This window comes from Mus caroli, unplaced genomic scaffold (genome assembly GCF_978045245.1).
Source record: "Mus caroli unplaced genomic scaffold, Mus_caroli_1 scaffold_8, whole genome shotgun sequence".
Classification (NCBI taxonomy): Eukaryota; Metazoa; Chordata; class Mammalia; order Rodentia; family Muridae; genus Mus; species Mus caroli.
In genome coordinates, this window is record NW_028227263.1 from 12,983,577 (window position 1) to 13,008,702 (window position 25,126).

Consider the following 25,126-nt stretch of genomic DNA (forward strand, 5'->3'; position numbering starts at 1 on the left):
CTCTCTCTCTCTCTCTCTCTCTCTCTCTCACACACACACACACACACACACACACACACACACACACACACACACACACACCTTGCCTACTTGATAGGGTTTCAGCCTATCAAGTGACAAGCCCGGTGACAAGCCCAACTTCCTGCCTTCAGTGTTCTCACAGTATAGGTGTAGGGAGGATGTCATGGGCTGAGTTGTGTCCTCCGAAGTCAGCAAAGCCCCACCCCTGGTGTGAGTACTTAGATGTGACTGGGGTCCTTACTGGAGGAGAAAGAGACCCCACCACTGTCTCCGTACAAGCACAGCAAAGGCCACATGAGGACACAGCAAAAAAGGCAGCCATCATGGTTTGGATATGGTTTGGGGTGTCCCTTGAAGGTTTGTGTGCTGCATGCAGGCTTGGTCTCCAGTGTGACGGTGTCACTGGAGACACCTGTAACGGATACAACTGGAAACTGTTACACTGAGCAAAACAAGCCAGACTTAGAAAGGCAAACATAGCATGTTTCCTCTCATAAGCAGAATCTGAAGTTGAAGTTATGTGTGTGCGGACGCACACTCGAGTGCACTCATGCACTCATGCGTGTATCTGTGCACCCACTTAGATACATGTGCAATTATAGATCCTGAAACTAGAAAGACAATCCCGAGAAGAGAGGACTAGGTCAAGGTGGTGGGCAGTAGAAACAGCAATGGAAGACATGGGAAAGGAAAGCAGAGAGGAGGACTGCCTAGCAAGGTCAGCAGTTGGAGGCAAAGGGGCACCAGGGACCGGCACACTTGAAAATTCCTACCATAATTCTCTGATCTCTCTTCCTGTGTTTCCCGGCTATGTTACAACTACCAGTGCCAAACTGATTCCCATCAATATCCCCAGATAATCATACGGTATTCACTCTTAAAGATATTATGGGAAGTCAGTACACTCTGGCCTTCTACTTACAGTAACAAACCAAAGTATCTTTTAAAACACAATTTTTAAAGAGTCAATTTAAAGAAATCCTGAGCAAATAATAGTGCCAGTGGCAATTCCCATCTACAGGAAAACATGGAGTCTTTCTCTAGGACAGTGTTGGAAGGCACCACTAAGAGCTTGAGTGGAGTTGTTTGTTTTGTTCGTTTGGTTACTTTGCATCTATCATATGTACTTTCACACAGCTGTGTGAAGACCATCCAGCCATCTGGGAGGAGCCAGCCAGTGGCATCTAGCCACTGTCATGGGGCAGCATGGGGCATTCCACACATGAACAGGAGACTCCAAAGCTTTGGGATTTCCCAACAACTTGCACAGAGTGGCCTCAGGTACAGATGGCCACATCTCAGGTTAGACTTGCTTGCCCCCTTGCAGGCAGCTGTCCTAAAACTGTTGATTCAGCCCTTAAATACTCAAGGGTTCCAACTCAAGCATCCACCGTCATCCAGGTGCTGGGACCTTTGTATGACTGGGCTCCCTACAAATGGAATCCCAACTACTATGTCCTGCCTGGCACCTGCCATGGCTCGGGGAACAGTAAAATTGTGTCCATGTGGGCTGAGTCTGTAGCTCAGTCAGTAGAGTTCCTGACTAGTATACACAAGGCTGTGGGTTCGAGCCCCCAGCACTGCATACCTTAAGAAGGATGATGTGTGCCTGTAACCCCAGTTACAGTTAGGAGATAGAAGCAGGAAGACCAGAAGTTCAAGGTCATCTTTATCTACATAGTGAGTTCAAGGTCAGCCTGGATGCATAAAATACTGCCTCAAAACAACTCTTACACATGTGTATTCACACACATACAAAACTGGACAGTGGAAACTGCCTTCTTGGGACCTTTTTGGGCTGGCATTTGTTGATGTAGCCCAGGGAGATGGTATGTGAAAACAAAAACAAAACAAAACAAAACAAAACAAAACACCTAATCCCTCAGAGGAAGTGCTGTCACCCATGGAAGAGCATCTGCAGGATGGATGCTTGGGACAATGACATGATACCAGCCAACATGAGGCAGAGCAGCAGGAAGGAGAGGTGAGGGCGGCAGGAACTGGGGCTGGACATGGGCAGCCAGCAGGATGTGCAGTGAAGCCTGTCTGGGCCAGCTTGTGGGTTCCGCATACCAAAATGCTCTCGGGACCCTGGGGAATTTACAGATTTACCATCAGTGAAGGGCAATAATCACACCAAGAGGAGCAATTATTGCCAAATCATTTAGGATTTAAAAAATCATTGGCAAGAAGATGGAGGTCAAGAGGTGCCCCGTCGGGGGAAATAAAGAAAAAAAAAACACCTCTACCTGTCAGGCCTGGCTTTTATTCCTTTCTATGATGTGATAGCGGGGAGACAGACATTCACAACTCAACAGCTAGACTCCAAGAGAACCCAGAAATGCAGGGAGCTGCAGGGGGCTGTCGCCATCCAAGACAGATTCTGTGCTTCGGATCTATAAAGCAGACTCTAGCTGGGCCTTTCAGGTCGCTCGGCAAAGCATTTGTCTAGAGTGTATGAAGGCCTCCATTCAACACCCCCACCCCCCAAGGCATAAAACGGGCAGGGGAGTGCACGCCTGAGATCCTGGAATCCTGGTAGATGGAGCAGGAGGATCAGAAGTTCAAAGTCATCCCTGGCTATATAGTGAGGTAGACGCTAGTCTGGGCCAAAAACAGTAGATCCGCTCTCCGATCCTTCACCCGCTCAGGTGCTCAGAAGAGTGGAGCCTAACGGGTGACAGGGGCTGGAAACTTCTAGGGTCTAAGGGCTTCCCAAGAAAACCCACGTCTTGTGAGCTGTCAGCTCTCCCTGGATTCCGCAGAGCAAGGAGTAAGCTCCCATGGCTAGGAAGGACCCAATGGGGCAGGGGTGGGGGTGAGGTACACAACCCACAGGGAGAGTCCTCAAGAGATATTTACACCTCCAGCTTCCAGGTACCTCAGAAACCTGGAGGTGACACTTGCTAAGCCGTGCCCACCATGGCCTAACACATTTTTTATAAGGACTAACATGGCGAAAGCCAAGGATCACTGTTTTTGGTTTTTGGTTTTGTTTGTTTGGTTTTTTTTTTTAACATGTATGGGTGTTTTGACTGCATGAATGTCTGTGTGTCACTGTGCCTGGAGCCCATGGATGCCTGAAGAAGGTGCTGGATCCTCTGGAATGGGAGCCACCATATGGATGCTAGGAATGGAACCTGTGTCCTCCAGAAGAGCAGGCAATGCTCTTAACCACTAAGCCATCTCTCCAGCCCTGGATTCCTTTTTAAAGGAAAAATTGAGTCAGGGATGTAGCTTACTTAGGAAAGTGCTTGGCCAGCATACAGAAGCTCTGGGTACAGTCCCCAGCGCTAGGTAAACCAGACACAGTGACATACTCCTAAAATCCCAGTAATTGGTAGGTGGAAGCTGGGTATGATGGCACACACCTTCAACCCCAGTACTTTCGAGGCAGAGGGAGATGGACCTCAAGGCCAGCCTGGTCTACACAGGGAATTACAGGCTACCGAGGGCTACAGAGTGAGACCATGCTTCAAAAACAACACAACACAAAACAAAACACCAAGTGTGTTGATAAAAATGTGGAGAGATGGGCAACCTAACACAACCCTTCCGAACTAGGATAAGTGTTATATGTTACAACCTTACTTATAGTGTCTGGAAAATAACAACAAAGATACAAAAATATGCACTACAAAGCTGTATACCAGGGTTATATACAAGAAGAAATGATGCAACCCAAAATCCAATAACAGGGGAATGATAATATATATGCATGCATATATGTATATACAGAAATACAGAGATATAAGTATACACGTACATATGGTGAGATACTACACAGTCACAACAATTACTATACAAAACTGCTTAAATAAGCACTAAGGGAAGTTTTCTCAAAAGATTATTAGGGGGAAATCAAGTTTCAAAAAACAGATAGAGGATTATTCATGTATGTGGGAAAAGATCAGAAAGCTCAAATTGCATTATTCTAGGATAGTGGAATGGTGGACTTTATTTCTTGGTACTTCTCTGAAATTTTTGATCTCCTTTGATAAACAGGAGGTTTTTTTTTTTTTAATGTGTATGTGTTCCTGTGTGAGTCTATGTGCATTATGTACGTACGTGCAGGAGCCAAAGGAGGCCCAAGGAACATTGGCTCTGCTAGAACTGGAGTTACAGGAGGCTGGGAGCCAACATGTGGGGGTGGAACCAAACCTGGGTCCTCTGTAGGAGCAGCCAGTGCTTTTAACCACGAGGCCATTTCTCCAGCCCCTGAACTTATGTTTTGGTGAGAAGAAAATAAACTCTACTAGAAAAAGCTCTAGGGGACAAAACCCTCCTAAGAGCCATAGGTCAGAAGGCGTTGGAAGCAGCTTGACTCCTCACAGAGTGTCTCAGCCGGGACTTCTAACCCTCCCACTCTGTGGTGCTGGGGAATCCATGTTGGGCCAAAGCATTCAAGTCCTGCTGGGCTAGATCCATTCCTGGCTTCTGCTCTCCTGGATTTCTAAACACACACACCCCTCATCCCCATAGAAAACAGCCAGGAATAGGGCTCAGCGACCACAGCAGTGAGGCTTCACTGGAAAGGCTGCAGGGGAAAAGTTGCAACCCTCAAATTGTGGTCACTCCCACCAGAAGCACAGAATGCCCCAACTCTTATGGGACTGACCTTCGAAACAGGAGTAAATGCAGGACACAGGCTCCGTCTTACAGCAGTTTGCTATAGACAGCTACAAGCCTGTCCCTCAATTGCTCTTTTTTTAAAAATGCTAATTTATTTATTATTTTATGGTAGGCAGTGGGCATGAACATGTCACTGTGTGTATATGGGGATCAAAGGGCAACTTGCATGAATGAGCTATCTCTTTCCATCATGTGGGTTCCAGGGATCAAACTCAGATTGTCAGTGCTTTGAGTAAAGGCGTTTATGGAACAAGCGCTTTTATGACAGAGTCCATCACCAGCCGTCAATTACTTTCCCGTGTGTGTGTGTGTGTGTGTGTGTGTGTGTGTGTGTGTGTGTAACTCGAGGAGTCAGTTCTCTACTTCCTCCTTCATGTGGGTTCTGGGGATCAAAGTTAGGTCCCAATGTTTGCCCGTTACAGTGGTTCTCCGAAGGGCAGTACCTAGAGACTTCACACCTTGGGAACAGGGGTGGTGCCACCACACCCAGCAGGTGGAGGCCAGGGAGGTTGCAATACCTTCCCAATGTGCAGGAAGCGTCCACCACAGCCTTGGGAATTCCTAGAAGTCATGGGTAAGGTGTGCTGCTGCTCTTCTCCAGATTTCTGGACCCCAGAGAGAGCCTGTTACTTCTAAGCGGGTTGAGTTTCCAATTATCTGGGGTCAGCCCAGCCCTCTGCTGTTTCTAGGCTGTTTGGGAAAGATATGTTGGAAATTGGATTGGGGACTGCCGCCACTGGAACTCAGGCTCAAAACACCTCTGCAGAGCCATTACCAAGGGAATGGCAGTAAAGACTTTATTGATTAGGGAAGCTCAGAACAGTCAAGGTGTGCCACAACCTGGCACCTGAGCAGCCTGCCACCCTTCAAGGGACATTTTCATTAAAAAACAGCAACGATAATACAGAGCCAGGGGTTCTTACTTGTGCATGCACGTAGTCAGGAGAAACTTGTCTTATAATGTGTACACATCCAGGTACTCAAATAACTCTAGCAAGCATTTCAGCAACACAGCAGGCTGGAGCCAGGACAGAACGGCACAGGACAGTACACACAGGTACTGTTTAAATTCAGATTGCATTAGCTCGCCAAGGGCTAGGCACAAAGCCCAGGTGTGCACCACATCACACAGACGGCGGTGGGAGGACATGTTCCCTCCTTCCACCCCATGAGGCCTGTCATCAGGCTTGGCTCGAGGTGACTTATTGCACCAGCCTAAGCTCTAGAACACTTTTATCACCCACGGGAGACCAGGTAGTCGTAAGGTGACATTCGTGATGGTTCATCCCTTCTGTTTAGGATTTCCCTGTATGAAGGGGATACTCACTGCTGACCCATTCATGGGGGACAGGCAGGCATCTGAGTGCAGTTCAACCTTTTCGGTACTGTGAATACAGCTGCCACGAACATCTCTAAATGGTTTTAGGAGACTGTGTCTGTGGTGGTGAGACTCAAACCTACGGCTTCGTTCTTGCCATCTTCAGACCCTATGAGGTAGTGATGGTGGCTGTCATCTGAATCCCCGTCCCTGTTATCTCGCATTCGTGTAGCTAATGGGCTACACGCAGGAGCACAATTGCTAAGGCGCACAGTAGACTCATTTAACACTGAAGCTCCACCAAAGGCTCCCTCCCAGCAAGCAGTGCTGCTAACTCACGGTCCTACCAGCAGAACACGAGGGTCGCAGCTTCTCCACATGAACACTTGCGATCCTCTGCTACTTCTCTCCTTCAGCATCCATATTAGATGATGCTTTCTGACTTGTGATACTAATGAGCCAGGAGACTGGCCATCTTTCTATGAACTTTTTAAGTCATTGCCTGGGGCTATACTGCTTTGTGGCTGTGCTAAAATGCCACGTTTAAAAAGAAATATTGTAATATGAAAGGATACAATAGGTCTGAGATTATTTAAAAAATAATGACAGTAAAGCCAGGCCAGGGTGGAACAGCTTTTAATTCCAGTCCTTGGGAGGCAGAGGCCAGTCTGATCTATAGAGTGAGTTCCAAGATAGCCAAGGCTACACAGAGAAACCCTATCTAAACAAACAACCCACAAAAAAACAAGAGAGTAAAAAAATCTGTTCTGGGGCTTACTTGGAAAGGAGCCTGCTATACAAGCATGAGGATCTGAGTTCTGATCCCCAGACCCATGGGAAGGTGGGCACAGTACTACACATCCATGATGCCAGGGTTCCTATGTTGAGATGGGAGGGAGAGATAGGAGAATCCCTGGAAGCTCAATGGTTAGCCACCCTGGCATCTGCAGCAGCGAATAAGCTCTCAAAGAGAGAGCAAGGCAAGCACTAATAACCAAGGCTGTCTTCCGCCCTCCACATGCACACTGTGGCACATGTGTGCCTGTGACTTATATACATGTACATGCATGTACATGTACACGCACACAGAAAGCAAGAAAGGAAAGCATTAGTATTTTAAAAGAAAAAAAAAAACAATTTAAAGAGAGGACTATTTTAAGAGAGCCCAGGTGTTGGGCTGCATGGTAAGAACTGTCTCCTTCCTCACGGTGAGAAACGAGGGCCAGCAGGATGGTTCCGTGGGTGTTAGCACTTGCTGCTGATCCTGTCAACCTGAGTTTGGTTCCTGGAACCCACACAATCTCATACCCCAAATAAGTAAGTAAATAAGTAAATGTCGTTCTAAACATGTAAAGAAGAAAGAAAATTTTGCTGTGCCTACCTGGTGGGCTTCCACCCCTATGGCTTGTAGAGCAGACTTGAAGAACTCAGGGGAGGGTTTCCCCACCACTTCAGCCTTGATACCACAGGCATACTGGCAAAGAGAGGACACAGTATGAGTTTCAGATCAGGAACACGAGAGTAGACACATGTGGAAAGACTGACCGCCTCATGATGATCAGGATGCCATGGGACTCAAACCCTCTCACAGGCAAGCAGCTCACAACCCCACCACAGGCTGCTGCCCAGAATGCTTAGGACACCTACCTCCAGCTCTGCCGCCTACTTCAAGACTGCCCACAGCAAGTGGCATACCTTACCTAGCAGAGACACAAGTCTCCCAAGGGACAGGAGACCAAGGCTCTCATTTGCCTGTTCAGCTACAAAACCATCTCTTGCCTCTCCCTGCTACCCACCTCCAAGTAGATCAAAGGCCCTCCTAAGGGTGTCTAGGATTCAATCCACCCACCTGCTCACCCTTCTCGCCTGGGTGCAGGTGGACAGGGGCTGCTACTATTGTAGAGCTGGGACATGGTCTAGCAGGAATCTGGGCAGGGGTAACTGACAGGCCAGTCACAGTGGACTCTGGAGGTTCTCTGGACACAGAAGGCTTTATAACCTGGAAAGTCATCTCAGGAGAGGAGTTGGGAAGGACACACAGCCTGAGGGGTTACGGGGCTGGGAAGGAAGCAGGTGATCTGCAGAGACACTAAAGCCATGAGTCAGAGTGGTGAAGAGGATGCTGGGAAAGAGCACCCAGAGGTTGGCTGGGGGTCAGAGGGATGATACACACATACATAATGACTGTGTGATGATCAAGATAATGGACCCCTAACTGCTGCCTGAGGAGAGACCTCCATTACTTCCACAGAGGAGACAGGGGTGTGGTTCAAGCCCCACACAGGACGTTCCACTCAGAAACATGAAAGGCTACTTGTCTATAAAGTACACCATCTTCTCCAGAAAGCCAGGGCATGGGGCAGAACCAGGGCAGGTACCTCGAGCGCCTTCATGTAACCTCCAACGTCCAGCATCAGGCCAGAGGTCTCCTTGTAATAGCGTCTGCAAGAGAGCAGAAGGGAAGGGGGTTCACAGAGAGCCACAGGTGCAGGCCAGTGCCGATGCCATGCTGAGAGTAACCGACGGAGGCCACATGGCAGAAGCAGAGGGCCAGTGGCAGTGGGGCATCATGGGTAATTCAGCCACTAGCCCCCTGCTGCTGGCCTTGTAGGGACCCCTACCACAATGATTAACCAGAAACCCAAGGGGGACAGATGGATCCTGTTACTAACACAGAGGAAGACAAGTGACCCGTGTTCCGGGAAGGGACGGCAGCCCCCCAGAGCATATGCTGACTCCCTAATTGCTAATAATTAACCCCTAACTGCTGCCTGAGGAGAGCGCTCCATTAGTTCCACAGCAGCCTTCGACATCCCTGTTAGCTGGGGTCAGGCAAGGTGCCAGGTTTCACGGCACCAGCTGCTTCCTTGAGACAAGAACGTCTTCCCAACCTCCCAGAGACAGAGCAGGCTCAGCTCCTCGGAGGGTTCCTCGGTTTAGCCCCAGTGCTTAGGCCCATAGCCCATCCACATCAGACCACCAAGGCCTCCCTCAGGGTACATAAGAGTCCTGGCTGCAAAGTCATCCATTTCTGGGGCTCTCTGAGCAAAGCCACGTGACCAAGGAGGCAAGAAGGTGGCTTAGCCATCACCCTCTAGAGATGAGGTTCACTGTAAACCCAGAAATGGCACAGGAATCCAAGTTCTGAGTTAGTAGGGGAGTCCGACCCTCCACGTCAGTCTTCCCTTCCTTCTCCGTCCAGGGGACATTGACTCAGCATGCGGATCTGAGGATCCGAGAACAGGGGGATGTAGGCTGTCTTCAATACTGAAATTCCTTCTCTGATTTCTAAAAGTGACTTTGCTCTATGTAAGCCTTGAGACCTCAGCTTCCTCGCCTGTGACCTGGTCAAAGCAATCAAACCACCCATATCTAGGGCAAAGTAACACACTACATAAACAACATCATTCCTTACACAATGCCCAGAACAAACACCAAAAGACTGGAGACTACTACTATAAATAGCTGCCCGCGGAGCTAACACAGAGGCCCTGAGATAGGAGCTCAGTGGTAAAATAACACAAGCCCCAGGCCTGGTGGGGTCACTCCTGTAATCCAGCACTCAGGAGGCTGAGGCAGGAAGATTGTGAACTCTAGGTCAGCTGAGGATACATAGCAGATCCGATCTCATGAATGTCTTTTCTTTTTCACCTTTCCATGTGCATGTGCTGGAACACGGTCCAGGAATGGAGTCCTGTGAGAATTCTAAGTGCTTGTGAGAAAATGCCAAGAAAACAAGACAAGACTCTATGACCTCAATTTCTTCAAAACATGGAATTATTCTTGGAAAGTGTTTTGTGCTCCTCCCAGGTAGAGCCCCTAGGAGTGAGGTTACTTCCGATACTCATGCTTGCTTGCTGTTGTTACTCAATTAGATATTGAAGCTATACTTGATAAGCCTCTATGGAGAATGCATTTTTGCCACATGTAGCTTGTTCTCATGATTGTACGCAGCTTTCAAACTCATGAAAACGTTACTCATGTGATTTCTCTTAACCCTCAGAGTATAAATTGTCGGATGCTCTGAATAACGTAGGCAATTGCATGTGGCTTTAGTCTGACTCGTTCCCCATCCTCTAGTCCCACAGTCTCTAGAGCAGTGACATGTATGTGTGGTGCATGTGCACATACATGCAGAAGCCTGAGGCTAAGTGTCAAGCTCCCTGAGCCACTCTTGCACTGTAATTTTGGGGGGAAGTAGTGTCTCAGTCAAATTCAGGGTTTGCTCATAGCACTAGTCTTGCAAGCCAGCCTTCTCTTAGAATATCCCGTCTCTACCAGCCTGGAAGTACAGGCAGTCTGCTACACCAGCTGGCATTTATGTGGGTTCAGGGTATCCAAACTCCAACCCTCTTGCTTGCATGCCAACAACTTTAACCACTAAGTCATCTCTGAAGCCCTGAAGAATTTTTCTTAAAAGGCTTCTTGGGGCTGACAGGGTGGCTCAGTGAGTAGAACACTTGCCAAGCAAGCATGAGGACCTTCAGTTCCCCAGAACCCACATGAAGCCAGGCCTGGTACCATGTGTCTGCAGTCCCAGCACTCCTGTGACAGATGGGAAGCAGAGACAGGCAAAGCCCCAGAAACCAGCCTGGCAAACAACAAAGGGACCCTGTCTCAAACATGGTAGAAGATAAAGAGTGACACCCGAGGTTGTCCTGTGACCTCTACATGCATACACCCTGGCATGAGCACACCTACACTTATAAACAAACATGCAGGTAGGCAGGCAGACACAGGAAGACAGACAGACAGACAGACACACACACACACACACACACACACACACCTGTAACCTCAAACATGCTTACCCTAACACGAGCATGCTTACACTTACTGACACACAGGCAGGCAGGCCCGCACGCACATACCCAGGCATTCATGCATGCGAACACACACAGCTTTTTCTTTTGTTACAATAAACTATAATGCCTATTTCCTTAGCCAGGTCCAGAGCTTCAAAGAACTGGAGAAGGATAAACAGTATTTGTCCAGCAGAGGGAGCCATTGGTGCTGGAGCTGCACTGTCTGGGTGGCAGGTGGCTTAGTCTCAGTCCAAGACTCTATGCAGGGCTCAGGGACCTGCACGACCTGGGACCTGGCACCTGGCATGCACCCTGCCTCCCAGCATAGAAGAGATGCAAACAGACTCACAGAGAAGCTGTGAGAGCAAAGATGGTGAGCTGCGCGGGTAAGTGACAGAGAGACAAGCTGTGTCCTGAGGGGAGGCGGCTCACTCGGAGCGAGGGGAAGGAATGCGAAGACCCAGGGAGCACTTTCGGATCACCAGAGCACCTGATGGTCACACTAGGCCACCTCCAAACCCACAGATGGGCCATCTTCCTTGGATACGGGCCCAGAGGCTTCAACTCTTGCTCAGAGGAAGTTCCCAGGAGAAGGAGAGGGCGGGCAGAGGTGGGTTGGGCAGAGGACAGAGCAGGGACAGACCTAACTCAGCTCAGAAAGGAAGGATATTCTAAGAGAAGCTAACAGAAACTTCTACAACACAACTGGAACAGGCACAGCTGTTTCTCAGCCGAGGATTCTGGGGGTTTCCAAGCTGCCCTGGGGACAGATGGATACAGGATACAGGAGACTGGGTGGATGGAAACAGGCCCCTCTCATTTAGAAATCGCACCCCCAAGGAGTCCTCGAACCACAGCTCTGCTGGCCCCAGATCTAGAAGTTTATTCGCAAGTAAAAAGGACTTCAGGTTATCTGGACTCACCAAAGCCTGGCCTTCTGAGCCACAGGAAATGGATTCTCAGGAATCAAAATGGAAACCTTGCCCCCCACCTCCTCTTCTCTCTCAACAAGCAGAGGCTTGTTTTTGAAACAGGCTCTTAACTATGTAGCCCGGCTAGCCTGGCATTCTTTATGTAGACCAGGCTGGCCTCCAACTCACAAGAGATCCTTCTGCCTCCACCCCCAAGTCCTGGAACTACAGGTGCACCACCACCTCCGTTTATATGGTGCTGAGAATGGAACCAAGGCCGAGAGTCCCACACATGCTACCAACAAGCTACTTCCCCACTCACCCCTGCCCATTCTCTTTCTTACTTTTTTAAACTGAATCTGGGCTGCTTTTTATAGAGCCCACAATTTCTCTATTTCCTATTCATTTAGGAAATCAAAAATCTACCTGAAGCCAACTGTTGGCCGTAAACACTTTAAGAGAAATAGTGAACAGGCATCTTAAATGTATGTCCCTTCACTAGTGACAGGATATAGTCTTCTTTTCTTTCTGGCACCGTGTGGCCCACTGCAGGAGGGCCTGGGGAGCCCTCCAGCTACTGAGGGCCACTGTGGCTACTGGAGACGCAGGCCACAGTGGAAGAGCAGTCAGCTCAGATTTTATGCTTCGTTTTCCTGCCGTTTCCGATTCCTCGGTGCAGCCTCCCTGCAAAATGACCACTTGACCTCTCCCAGAAGAGCCATTAACCTCCATAGCCTGCAGAGTAAACAGCTTAATTTCCTGATGGCGCGGCATGACAGGAGAAATTACAAAGCCAATTCCCTCTCTCCGTCCGCACAGATGCCAAATGTAAATCACTCCATTTCCAGGAGAGGGGCATCCTGCCTCCTCGCACCCTCGGGGAGGCCACTCCAGCCTTGACTCTAGTGACAGGAGCTCTTCCTGGGCCTCTGGGCTACCTGGAGAGGCTGCCACTCTCAGGAAGCTGTAGAGCCCTTTCCCTAGGGTTGAAACCCCCCACCTTTCACCCAAGTCAGAGTCTAGGGGGCTGGAGTCCCCACTCATACCAAATGAGTGTTACCCATGGCTGAGTGTGCCCAAATTCTCACCCAGCCAAGAGCAAGCGATTGCTATTTTCACCATCCTTTCCACCAATGCATTTATTCAGACACTACTTGTAATCTGGAATAGCCCCTAGCAACGATGAGGCTGCATTCAACAAAAATGAGCTGACATAAATGACCTATAATATTACATTTTCATTATGCACATTTTCTAGTGCAGGTTTGCTAACTCAAATATCCAAGGACAGGGTCCAGATCACTGAGTTAAGCAGTCCAAGCGTGCCTAGCTCAGTGGGCACGAGGGCCCAGTCACCAAAGCACAGGGTGGAAATACTTCCGGCAGGATACCCTGCTGCCTCCAAGCTGGGCAGGAACTCCAAAGCATCATACAACCCGAAACGTATGAGATTCTGAACCTGGGTTGCTGTTTCTGTTGACCGGGCTAGACATACACAACCTTCTGGAAATCATCTCCCAAGATGGATAACTGTGTCACAGAGATATCTGGTGGCTGTGTACAAAGTCACTCACAAGCTACTGTTTGCTGAACATAAGAAACAGGCCAAGAGGTCTGGGGAGATGGCTCAGTATGTAAACCCTTTGCTATACAAGGGTGAGGACTGGAGTTACAGGACCCCAGTTCATATAAATGCCTGAAGGACATAAGGACGTGTGTGTGTGTGTGTGTGTGCCCATGCATATGAAAACATATACATACGCACATGAAAATAGAAAGAAAAAAAAACCCTACAGCTTATAAAACAAGGTCAAGCCAACTCCCACATGAGTTTCCTTTTCTTGTTGCTGTGACCAAATACCTAACAATTTAAGAAGGGAAGGAAACACAGACTCAAGGTCTGAGGGTCACAGAATGCCGGGGTGGGGAAGCATGAAGCGGCCAGGTCAAACTGCATCACAGCGAGGAAGGAGAAACAGGTGAATGCTGGTACCAAGTCAGCATCCTTCTTCCCCCTTCCTCTTACTCCAGGACGCACGTACATGGGATGCTGCCCACATTTAGGGCAGGTCTTCCCTCTTCGATTAAACCTCTCAACAACACCCTCACAGATACATCCAGAAGTGTGCATCCTTCACAATTATCAAACCAGATGAATGTATGCATCTGTAAGCATCCATCTGAGGACATGCACTCAAATACTGGTGTCTGTGCTACGCAGTGAGGCTGCAAATACCTTTCTCTTCTTCTTAGGCTTTGAGATGTCTAAATTTCTTCAATGAGCATGTGGTAAGGAAAGGTGCTAGCAGGCCTTGGGCTATAGCTCAGTGGTCCAGCCTTACTTGGCATGGACAAGGCCTTGAGGGGGAAAATTGCTTTGTTAGCTACCATGGCACATGTCCATAACTCCCGAGGTCAGATTGAAGCAAGGGAATCAGAAGTCGAACCATACAGAACAGTAACTAGCTTCAGGCCAGTGTGGGAGTGCGCCAGACCCTGTGTCAGTTAGGAAATAGGGTTGGAAAGATAGCTCTGCAGTTCAGCAGACTTGTTCTTACAGAGGACCTGAGTTTAGTTCCGAAAATTCACATGGTAGCTCACAAAACTCCACTTCCAAGGAGTCTGACACTTTTCTGACCTCTGTGAGGAGTGGGCCTATATGTAGTGTACATACATACACGGAGGTAAAACTTTCATATACATAAAAGTTTTTAAAAAGTGGTGGCGGTGCACACCAGAACTCAGGAGGAGGCAGAGGCAGGCGGATCTCTGAGCTCAAGGTCAGCCTGGTCTGCACAGTGAGTTCCAGAACAACCAGGGCTACACAGAGAAACCCTGTTGTGAAACAAATAAAAACAAACAAAATTCCTTTAATTAAAAATGAATAAAGACATATTAAAAAATAAAATAATGTAAGGGAGAAAGAAGGATGTTAAGTCAGCAATGCTTTCTTTAAAAAAAAAAAAAAACGAAAACCAAAAACCAAAAAAACAAAACATGGTGCCAGAGTATGCATCCTGGCTGTCCTCCAGAGGCCCAAGAGCTTGGTCCGCAGCTGATGGCAATGTGGAGAGGTGGTACATCCTTAAGGAGGTGGGGTCTAGTAAAAAGAAGTTAGGTCTCTAAAGGGGGAGCCCACTGAGGGGATACTGGGACTCCTCCTCTTTCTCTCTCTGCTCACCAACCTCCATGGAGATGAGTCCAGCTCATGAAAGCCACCCTCACCACAGACCCAAAGCAAGGCGCCATGAAGCCTCTGAGATTGTGAGCCTCCCTCTCCTCTGTTTACCTCTGGTATCGCTGGAGTGACAAAGCTGACTGGTATGGTGTTCAGGTGTATACTAAAACCACAGCCAAAGCATGGGGACCAAATCCCAACTTTATAAAGAAGGCGTCCATCCCCCAGCCTCCATCCCCCAGCTCCCAGCCTAGAGCATCCTCCCAGACCAAAGTCCAACTATTTCTATATCAAGGATCCCTAGGAACCATTCCTGATCATCCTGTGCTACGTCCAGTGCTAGGGGGCCTTTGCTTCCTTTACCATAAACTTTGGACAGCTGACACCTGGCCTTTGAGGTTTCCTCAGGGCTGAAGCCCGCATCCCTCTCCTGGCCCAAGATCCATACAGAAACTTGGTCAGACAGCTCTGGAAAGATAATTAAAGGGGGAAAAAAAGGAAGAATGAGGAGAAAAGGCGAGGGAGGAAGGAGAGCCCCTGTGCTCACTCCCAAACCCTGTCTGAAGCTGTCTCTACTTGGTCCCAGCACAGAGAACACAAGGCACAGGGTAGAGCTGCCCGGCACACTCCCTCTACTGCCGACTCACCCTTTCCCCAGGGATATGAGCACGGGGTTTTCCAGCTCCATTAGCACTTGGAAGGCTCTGTTCATGTTCTGATAGGAAAAGGCCTCCCCAGCATCCGCAATCACCACACAGTTTGGGTTGGACATATCGATGTCATCAAATTCTGAGCGGACTCCTGGAAAGACAAGAGAGAAAGACAGAACCTCAAGCCCAGCATGAGGCCTACTCCCAGCTCCTTCCTCTGCCAGGTCTGCCTGGCAGAAAATGTATTTCAGAACAGCCTTGTGACAGTTTGAATGACAATGGTCCCCACAGGCTCATAGGCAGTGTCACTATTAGGAGGTGTGGCCTTGCTGGAGTAAGTGTGACCTTGTTGGAGAAAGGGTGTCACTTGGGATGGGCTATAAATACTCAAGTCAGGCCCAATGTCACTCTCTTCCTGCTGCCTGTAGATCCAGATGTAGCTCCCTCAGCTGTCTCTTCCAGCACCATGTCTGCCTCTGTGCCACCATGCTTCCCACCATGTCAATAAAGGACCAAACCTCTAAACTGTAAACCGGCCTCAATGAAATGTTTTCCTTTATAAGCAGTGGCACACGTCTTAAATCTCAGTGCTCAGAGGTAGAGGCAGGCAAATCTCAGAGAGTTCAAAGCCAGCCTGGTCTACAGAGTAAGTTCCAGGACAGTCAGGGTTATACAAAGAAACCCTGTCTCAAAAAGAAAGAAAGACAAAAGAAAGAATGAATAAATGAATGAAAGAAAGAAAGAAAGGAAGAAAGGAAGGAAGGAAGAAAGAAAGGCCATGGTCATAGTGTCTCTTTACAGCAACAGAAACCCTAGGACAGACCTGAAGCTGGGAAATATCCAGGCATAAATATACTGTGGTATGTTCCCTACATGGCTAAGAGCAAGAGCACAGTGGTACGTGTAACACTATGATGAGTCTCTAGGCTAGCAAGAGGAGCTTTACACAGACTTTCTGTGAAGGAGAGGATTACCTCAGCAGGGCTGGCTTGCTCGAATCCTGTACACTCCAGAGAAAGGCCTACCTTTAAGACAGCCCCCCCCCCCCGCCGGGCGTGGTGGCGCACGCCTTTAATCCCAGCACTCGGGAGGCAGAGGCAGGCGGATTTCCGAGTTCGAGGCCAGCTTGGTCTACAAAGTGAGTTCCAGGACAGCCAGGGCTCAGAGAAACCCTGTCTCGAAAAACCAAAAAAAAAAAAAAAAAAAAAAAAAAAAGACAGGCCCCCCCCAACAGCTCTAGGGAGGATCCTACTGGGCCAGTGTGATCTTGAGTGAAGTGTGTGGCTGGAGATGGAGTCCCTAAGGCCAGTCACATGAGGACTGTGTATTTAGATGGCCAACCAGCCCTTCTCAGAAGAGTGTAGGCACCAAAGCTCCCTCCAGCGTCCCTGTTGCCAACCTGCAGTGTCACACTTCACTGCTGAGTCAGCGGAACACAGCCAGCGTTGGACAACTGGAATTTCACTCCTGGCTTCTCCTGCCCTTTGCCCCGAGCAGCTCCTCCCTTCTTGAGCTGAGCTGTGGTCTTTCACTGTACCCAACTTTGATTCCAAGGATTCCAATGTCTCTCTAAGTTTTGGGAGCCCTTCCAGGGAATCAATGAGACCTAAAGTGGTCTTTGGGGTCCCTGGATCAATTATACATTGGTATGCTCTATTGGTATGAAATCCTAAATAGGTACATTTATTTACATTATCACTAATGACTGTCACTAAGGGGGCAGGGATGGGGACTGACTGAAGGGCTTGCAGGAAGCTTCAGGGTGATAATATTGGAGCTCTCTAGGGGATGTGGGATTCTAGGGGTATGAAAATTAAGACCAGCGAAAGAGCAGTAGAGAGCTAAGCCCAAGCCCACACCTTTAATCCCAGCACTCGAGAGGTAGAGGCAGAGGCAAGAGGATCTCTGTGAGTTGGAGGCAAGCCTGGGCTATAGACTTAGTTCCAGGACAGCCAAAGATACACAGAGAAACCTTCTCTTAGAAAAACAAACAAACAAACAAACAAACAGACAGACGTGTAAGAGAGCTTCTTGCTTCTCACTGCATGTAAAATCTTACATCAGCAGCAAACACATACTGAGCTCTATGAAATGCTGAGGACGGTACCAACATCCACTGGGGAGTGACTCAAAAGTAAAACTAACAGACAGGTAGAGGCATGAATGGACACAGAGCTAAGAAAACACTATGGAATATCTTTCTCTATGTTCAGGAGGTGGGAAAAAATATTTTAATTGTGTGTGTGTGTGTGTGTGCCCGTGTGTGCATGCTTGTGGAGGTTAGGACAATATTGGGCATCTTCCTCAATGGCTCTCCACCTTGTCTGCTGATATATCTTACTGAACCTGAAGCGTGCTAATTGGGCCAGACTGATAGCCAACAAGCCCCAGGGATCTTCATGTCCTCAATTCTTGGATTATAGGGGTACACCGCTGTGCCCAGCTTTACACACGGCTGTTGGGGATCAAACTCAACTCCTAGTGCCTGTGTAGCAGGTATTTTACTGACTGAGTCATCTCCATACCAGCCCCCAAAGTAAATGTTTTTGAAGTTGGTTATATATTTGAATATTTTCATAGTAAAGTATTAGGAAGAAAACATCAGTAATAAAACCCAGAGAAAATCAAAGCCTGAAACCAGGTGTTTCCTAAAAACAGGGCACGGCAGCAGCACGCGCCCCAGCTCTGTTATGGTGGCTGGATTCCTTGGTTAGCAACACCTCTGAGCCAATGCTGCATTTGCCCCAATTCCTCTACCCCTCGTACATGCCTAGCAACCCTGGCAGCACTCCTAACTACAGACAAAGGATGTGAGCAAGAAGATTTCTAAAGGCTGAGCGAGTATGACCATGCCAGGGCAATGGTTCCACCCTCCAGCCTTCCAGAGAGCGCTCTCCTCCTCAGATGAGTACCCTGCCCAGAGATTTGTCAAAATGAAACCGGTATTGACGGAGGAAAAAAAAGAAGGGAAGAAGGAAGGAAGGAAGGAAGGAAGACAAAAAGTGACCTCAAGAAAACCTCTCCCTCTGCTTTGTTCCACAAAAGCTCCCCACTGAGGGCTCAAGGATCTCTGGTCTTGCATTCTGACCAAAATCATCTGGCTTCAGACCTTGCTCCAATGACATCTGCAGATTTCACCAAACAGCAGGACCAGCTATCACTGAGACAGTTCAAGGCTGTAGGTGGCAGTTTCTGGAAAGCTATGAACTGCAAGCTTGATTTGCATATCCTCATATTCACCCCCACCTTTCCTTCCTCCTTTCCTCTCTCAATAATCCCTTAGGTGAATCCCTGACCTCTTGCCTACATCAAAGAACACCACTCAGGCTTTCCTCTAAGGAGCATCCTGAAGCTAGCCTTGAGGCTGGAGGTTAAAGGGGGACAGTTGAGGCCTGATTTTACCTCTCCCCCACCCCCCAGCAGGAAGCCTCAAGAATTCTGAAAACTCACAAGTGTCATGGAAGAAGTCAGGCTTGCTGTGCATGTGTTTCCCATGGTTTGGCCCAAGGGGCACATGTGTGCGTGTGTGCGTGCGTGCGTGCAAGCCTTCTCCCCAGGCTTTACCTCAAAAGTCAAGCCCAAGGCAGGCCTACCTTCATGGATAAGCAAGTGTGGCCTCAAGCCTCGCTCCTTCAGGATCTGGCAGGTGGCTGGTGCAGGGGCGGTCACCTCTTCTTCTGAGATGTCAAACCCCAGCTGCTGAAGCACCCCCACCAGCTCTCTCAGGGATTTCTGGGACTCATTGGTACAGAACCTCACTTTCAGCGGGGACCGTTTCAGTCTAGGACAGGAAAACACAAACGAGAATGTGTTCAGCACAGAAGAATATGGCCTCCTGAGGAGAGACCAGAGAGGGACTTTTGCAAGGGCAGCTGGTTAAGAAGCAGTGTGTACCAGACAGACACAGATGTGTTCAGCCTAGGATTTCACAGCTGGAATAGACCACTACTTGACACAGAAAATGCTGGCAGACCACGCCTCCAAATGGCTTGTCCATCCTTACATGATGTGAGTCAGATGAGACTTCCCAAGGTCTCCCTACCTCTGCTTGGAACACTTCATCCCAACCCCACTGCAGACATGTCACCTTTCCACCCGGGCCACATTTATCTGGCACTCCAGACCCACACACATTTCTCATTCCACGGTGCTTGCATTCCCCACGTCCATGAGTTACTAACTCTGGATCCACACTTCTTCAACAGGGCAAGGCAGAGGTACCAAGCTGAGGTTTGACTTCTGGCTAACATTAATAATCAGAGAACCCCACTCTGCACAAACCCAGAACCTAGGTTCCATAAAACTGAGATGCACTGAAAGCCAAGAGCTGTTGAGGGTTGGTCTGACGCTATGTATGCACATGCTAAATTCTGAACCCCAAGATCTAGTTGTCCCCAGACCTGCCCTTGTTGTGTAAACCTTGCTCCCCAATGTAAAGTTTTTGGTTAAATAAAAGTGACTACAGACAATTACTGCAAAAGAATACAGGTAGGCGCGGCCTCGCTTACCAGGCTGCAGGTTGCAAGGCGAGAAAGAACAGGAGAAAGAAGAAGAAAGGAGATGAAGAGAGCAGGAGGTCTCCACTACACATGATGAACCAAGAGCTGAGCTGAGAGAAGGCCATTCTGACGACTGATGGAGCAGAAACAACCTGGGTGAGACACAAACAGCAAGGGGACACAGCTAGGGGACACAGCTAGGAAGTAGCCAGTCTAGCATAGAAAACTAGTCTGAGCCGGGCGTGGTGGTGAGCCGCGCGTGGCGGCACACACCTTTAATCCCAGCACTTGGGAGGCAAAAGCAGGCAGATTTCTGAGTTCGAGGCCAGCCTGGTCTACAGAGTGAGTTCCAGGATGGCCAGGGCTACACAGAGAAACCCTATCTCGGAAAAAAAAAAGAAAGAAAGAAAGAAAGAAAGAAAGAAAGAAAGAAAGAAAGAAAGAAAGAAAGAAAGAAAGAAAGAAAGAGAAAGAAAAATAGTCTGGGGGTAATTAATTATTGTGCTAAAGCTGATTAAACAATCAGTAAGACTCTGCCTTGATCACTGGGAGCAGTGTTGTCTAGATCATACTAAGAATTAATGGTTATTAATAGCACTTAGAACAAACAGCCCCATGACCCTCCCCTCAGAGTATCCTGGTGGCACTTGAGTTTTGGGGACACAAAGCCACAGAAAGGATACCTCGAAAGGCCCCCAATGAGATGACATTCATCCCATCTACAGATAATCACTGTGTGCTTGCTACTCCCTGGGTGCTGGGAATGGCCATGGCCTCCCTGGTCACAGTTCTCAGGTAGCATGGAGGCTGGCTGGCAGTGAACAAGAAGGATCACAAGAAGGGCAATCTGCACCTGGGAAGAGAGGGGCCATGAAGAAACCACATGGGGAGAAGGGAGTACAGGCTAGATACACAGGAAGGTTGCAGGGAGGCCCTCACCAGGAAGCAACCTGGAGCTGAGACCTTGAGGAGAAAGTACCAGCCAGCTGTGCAAGAGAGCAAAGGAGGGCACATCTAGCAGCAGGAGTGGATCCTAGGTGGCAGCCAGCACACACACTGCACAGGGACAGCAAGCAGTGAGGCTGGTGCTCACCGGGGACCAGCATGCAGGAGGAGGCCACGCAGACCAGAAGCCCTGGCTCAAGGCTGGGATGAGCGATGAAGCAGAGACAGATGGGAGCTGTCCTGCTGGCTCCTATGCTCAGATTGAGCAGTCCTCACCAAGCCTGACAAGCCTGGAACTGATCCTAGCTGGCACCTACACAGAGCCCGGGCTGCACAGCCTAAGATCAGGGAGGCACTTTTTAAAAAATCCTAGGAAGAGGCAGGAGAGTCTCAAGTTCCAAGCCAGCCAGGGCTATACAGAGATCTCAACAACAACGATGTCAAAAACCCATGCCTGCAATCCCAGTGTGTAGCAGCCTGAAGGATTGCCATGAGTTTCTAGGCCAGTTTCTGTACTAGAATTAAAACTCCATCTCAAAGCCTGGAGTGGTGGCGCACAACTTTAATCCCAGCACTTGGGAGGCAGAGGCAGGCGGATTTCTGAGTTCAAGGCCAGACTGGGCTACAAAGTGAGTTCCAGGACAGCCAGGGCTATACAGAGAAACCCTGTCTTGAAAAACCAAAAAAAAAAAAAAAAACCAAAAAAAACCAAAAAACCTCCATCTCAAAAAACCCACCAAGCCGGACAAGCCAAGTTCAGGCCCTGGGGCCTACATGGTAGAAGGATGGAATCAATGACTTCTTTAACATGTCTTCTGAATTACACACACATGCCATTGCACATATGAGCCCCATAAACTAAACAAATGTAATTAAAAAAATGAAAACAGAGAAGCTCAGCAAAACCCATCAAGTATGCTGATGGTCACCGGACCCTGGTTCTCAAACAATATCCCTAAACACACTCCCACTGGTCTCCAAGACACCGGGAGGCTGTCTTGACCTCATGCGTCCTGTAAGTCCTGTTTTTATAATTGACACAATCCAATATTAAATGCACGTATCTTAACCAAGGGCATGCATATGGTGAAGGAGAGTGCTCTTCAGTATTCTTACAAATATGGTCTCAGTCAAAGATCTGTCATGTGACTGACCCAGTCATCCAAAACTGGAGCATGAAGTCAACACTTATTAATAGCCCAGTAAGGACATAACTTATCTCACTTCACAGGTTATGAAACTGAGCCCCAGAAAGGCCCAAGGCTTTCCGTCCCTCCTCTTGAGCCAGATCAATTCCCCCAAGCTCTCACAAACCCCATAGGAGATGTTGGAAGATGTTTTTTGCATTGTGTATTCAAATGCTGATTTCTGTACCCAGAGGTCTGGTTGCAGCCCAGACTTTTGTATTGTTATTATGAAGCAGCTCCTGACTCAGCACAGTAGGGTTAGAATAGCTTAGAATCTGCCTAGCTATACTGCTTGAAGTTTTTAATATAGAGGTCTTTATGTCACTATCCAGAGCAAGGGCGGGCATAGAAAGCCCATACTTTTTACAGGAATACCCAGGTCCGGGAGAGTTCTGTAGGCTAAGTGAATGGAGGAAGAGTGGCCCTTCCAGGCGTGGAGCCTCGCCCTCCCAGGTAGTCAGGTGGCTAGCAACCTCCACTGAGGATCTGGAGGACGAGCCTGGGTGGTGAAGCACAGAGAAGACAGGGATGAGCTGGGCATCTGCCCGCCATGGGCAGCGAGTGGGAGAGTTAGGACCCTCTTTCTGCCATGTCTGCGATATTCGCTCCACTCTGTCTCTAGTACCGCCTCTATTTCTCTAGGACTTCAAGTATCTCCAGGCTTCCAATTTATATGTTTATTGTCCTTGTCCCCAACCCACACACTCCGGAAGTTTGGCAGTGTGGTCTGCTGGATCCTGTATGACATCTCTATGCTGGGCTCACAGGGAGTCCTTGGAAAAGCCTACAAGGCTTTAGCTGCCGCTTCCCTTAGGCTGTCTCTGATCCTGTGGGGGCCCCCAGCTCCCACAGAAGCAGGTGAGTTTCAGGGACCAGCCAGGGCGCCATTTAGGAAGAACTCTAGATCTACAGCCTATGGCACCCAGACCACATCTTCCACAGCCTTGGTGATTCTTATTATTCTTATTATTCCCTTTCTTATTATTTGTCTTTCTTAATAAGAGGTTTATGAATGACCAATTACTCTCAGTGGTTAATTGCCCTTCATAAAGATGGCTTTTTTATTTTTAAATTAGGCAGTTAATATATTGTGACTAATAGCATCACCTTGCGTATTATGGATGGGCCCTCATTGATTGGTGCCTGGAATGTGTGATTCACACCCAAGTTAATGGAGCACGTGCGTGAGGAAGTGCAGGGGTCTCCGGGGACTAATTACTGCTAATGAATGGAGATGTGACCTTCTCAGAACAGTGAGCAATCGGTGTGACAGTGAGATGGCAGAGCCTCACATCTGTCACTCCAAACACAACTTCTGATGAGGGTGGGAGGGAGCAGCTTCTTGTCTCCTCTGAGATACCAACATGAGTTTGCTGGGAATCAGTGGTTTCTATTTGCTAGTTCATCTGTCCAGGGACAGTGGGGTTGGAACTATATATGCAGAGCTCTCCCTCTGAATCCTGTCCCTTTGTGCCATGGACCTGCCCCCTTTTGATATGTCAACACAGGCCCTGTGACCAGCCCATGAGGTCTCTTTATTTAAAATCACTGAAAATCATTACAGTAGTCACTACTGTTATTAAGATAGCAAAGTGTGAGCTGGAGAGATGTCCCAGTGACTAAGGATACTTCCTGCAGTTACAGAGGACCCAGGTTTGGTTCCCAGCACCCATGTGGCAGCTCACAACTGTATGCACCTTCAGTTCCAGGGGATCAGACAGCCTGTCCAGGCCTCTGTGGGTACTTACACACATGGTGCACAGACACCCATACACATAAAATTAAAGATTACATTTTTTAAAGTCTAAAGCTAATAAAACCAATACAGGTTTTCATGGATTCTTGGCTGGAGAAGCACTGTCATTGTGCTCAATGTCCATGGCCCGATCTTGTCTTCATACCCCAGGGCAGGTCTTCCTCACAGGTGACCATTGATACCAAGGAGCTAACAGAGTAAATGTATTCCCCACTCAGGAGAAGGAAGGGAAGTCTCCTAGAAGAGAAATGACCCAGGTCACCTGGCCCGAGAGCATAAAGCTTTTGGGGCCCTCAGCTACACATGAACTTGTGAGCAGGTACAAAGGACAAAATGCCCAGGACCTTCGAATGTAACACTATGCCCCGGGCAGGGCCCAGCAGACTCAACTCTCTGCTCTGGGGCATCCTACTCTAGGGAGGGGTGAGACATGTGTGGGTCTGACCCGTGTGTGTACCTGGGTTGAAACTGAGATGGGCAAGATGCTGCATACCAATGTGAGGCCTGAATGGCCTGAGCTATGGAGTGAAGTATGCCTCACCAAATGTCTACACTGAAACCCTAATATCCGCCTTTGGACAGTAAATTATGATTAGGTACAATCATAAGACAGGGGGTCTCATATGATAGGCCTGGTATCCTCAGAGACCACTCGGGCTGGGTGTGGTGACATATGCTTGTAACACCAACAACGAAGGCAGAAGTAGGAGGAGCAAAGGGAGCCGAGAGACCATAGCTATATCTCTGGGTGAGCGCCAGTGCCACATGGTGCAGATCTGGCCTTGGGAGACCTAGAACAGATCCCAGATCATGAGGAAAGCTCAAAAAGGCACAGCTTGCAGAGAGCTACAGAAGGGACACGGGTGAAGGACAGTGGCTGGTCCATCCCAACATACTAAAGCCTTGAAGGGGGATGCTCCTGGCTGGCCTGCAGGCCCCACTAAGATTGTGGCCAGAGTCTTAGCCACTGACTCGCCCCTCAAAGAGTTCTACTTCCTGTGATCCAACTGGATCTTTGAACTGACCTTAACCTCAGCCAGCAGGCCAGGATGCTCCTCTGAGTGACAACATCGCCCTGTGCAATTACTGTGCATAGATGAGCCAGTCCCTTACAAATCACCTCGGACTTTACACATCTGCTGGCTGTCGGGCATCTGCCAGGAGCACTCACCCGAAAATAATGAAAACCCTCTCATTACTGTTCCGTGGCAGGTAAAGTGTTAG

The 25,126-nt window shown here is 48.7% G+C and overlaps 1 protein-coding gene across 1 annotated transcript in view; it reads right to left on the reverse strand.

Moving 5' to 3' along the window:
- The window catches only part of Lhpp (phospholysine phosphohistidine inorganic pyrophosphate phosphatase), a 96,761-nt gene that overhangs the window by 58,458 nt on the left and 13,177 nt on the right, over nt 1-25,126 (reverse strand). The window contains exons 2-5 of the mRNA XM_021167621.2: nt 19,109-19,296; nt 15,513-15,666; nt 8,350-8,413; nt 7,353-7,445 (exon numbers count right to left, since the gene is read on the reverse strand). Coding sequence (XP_021023280.1) covers nt 7,353-7,445; nt 8,350-8,413; nt 15,513-15,666; nt 19,109-19,296 — 499 coding nt within the window. The remainder of the gene's footprint in view (nt 1-7,352; nt 7,446-8,349; nt 8,414-15,512; nt 15,667-19,108; nt 19,297-25,126) is intronic.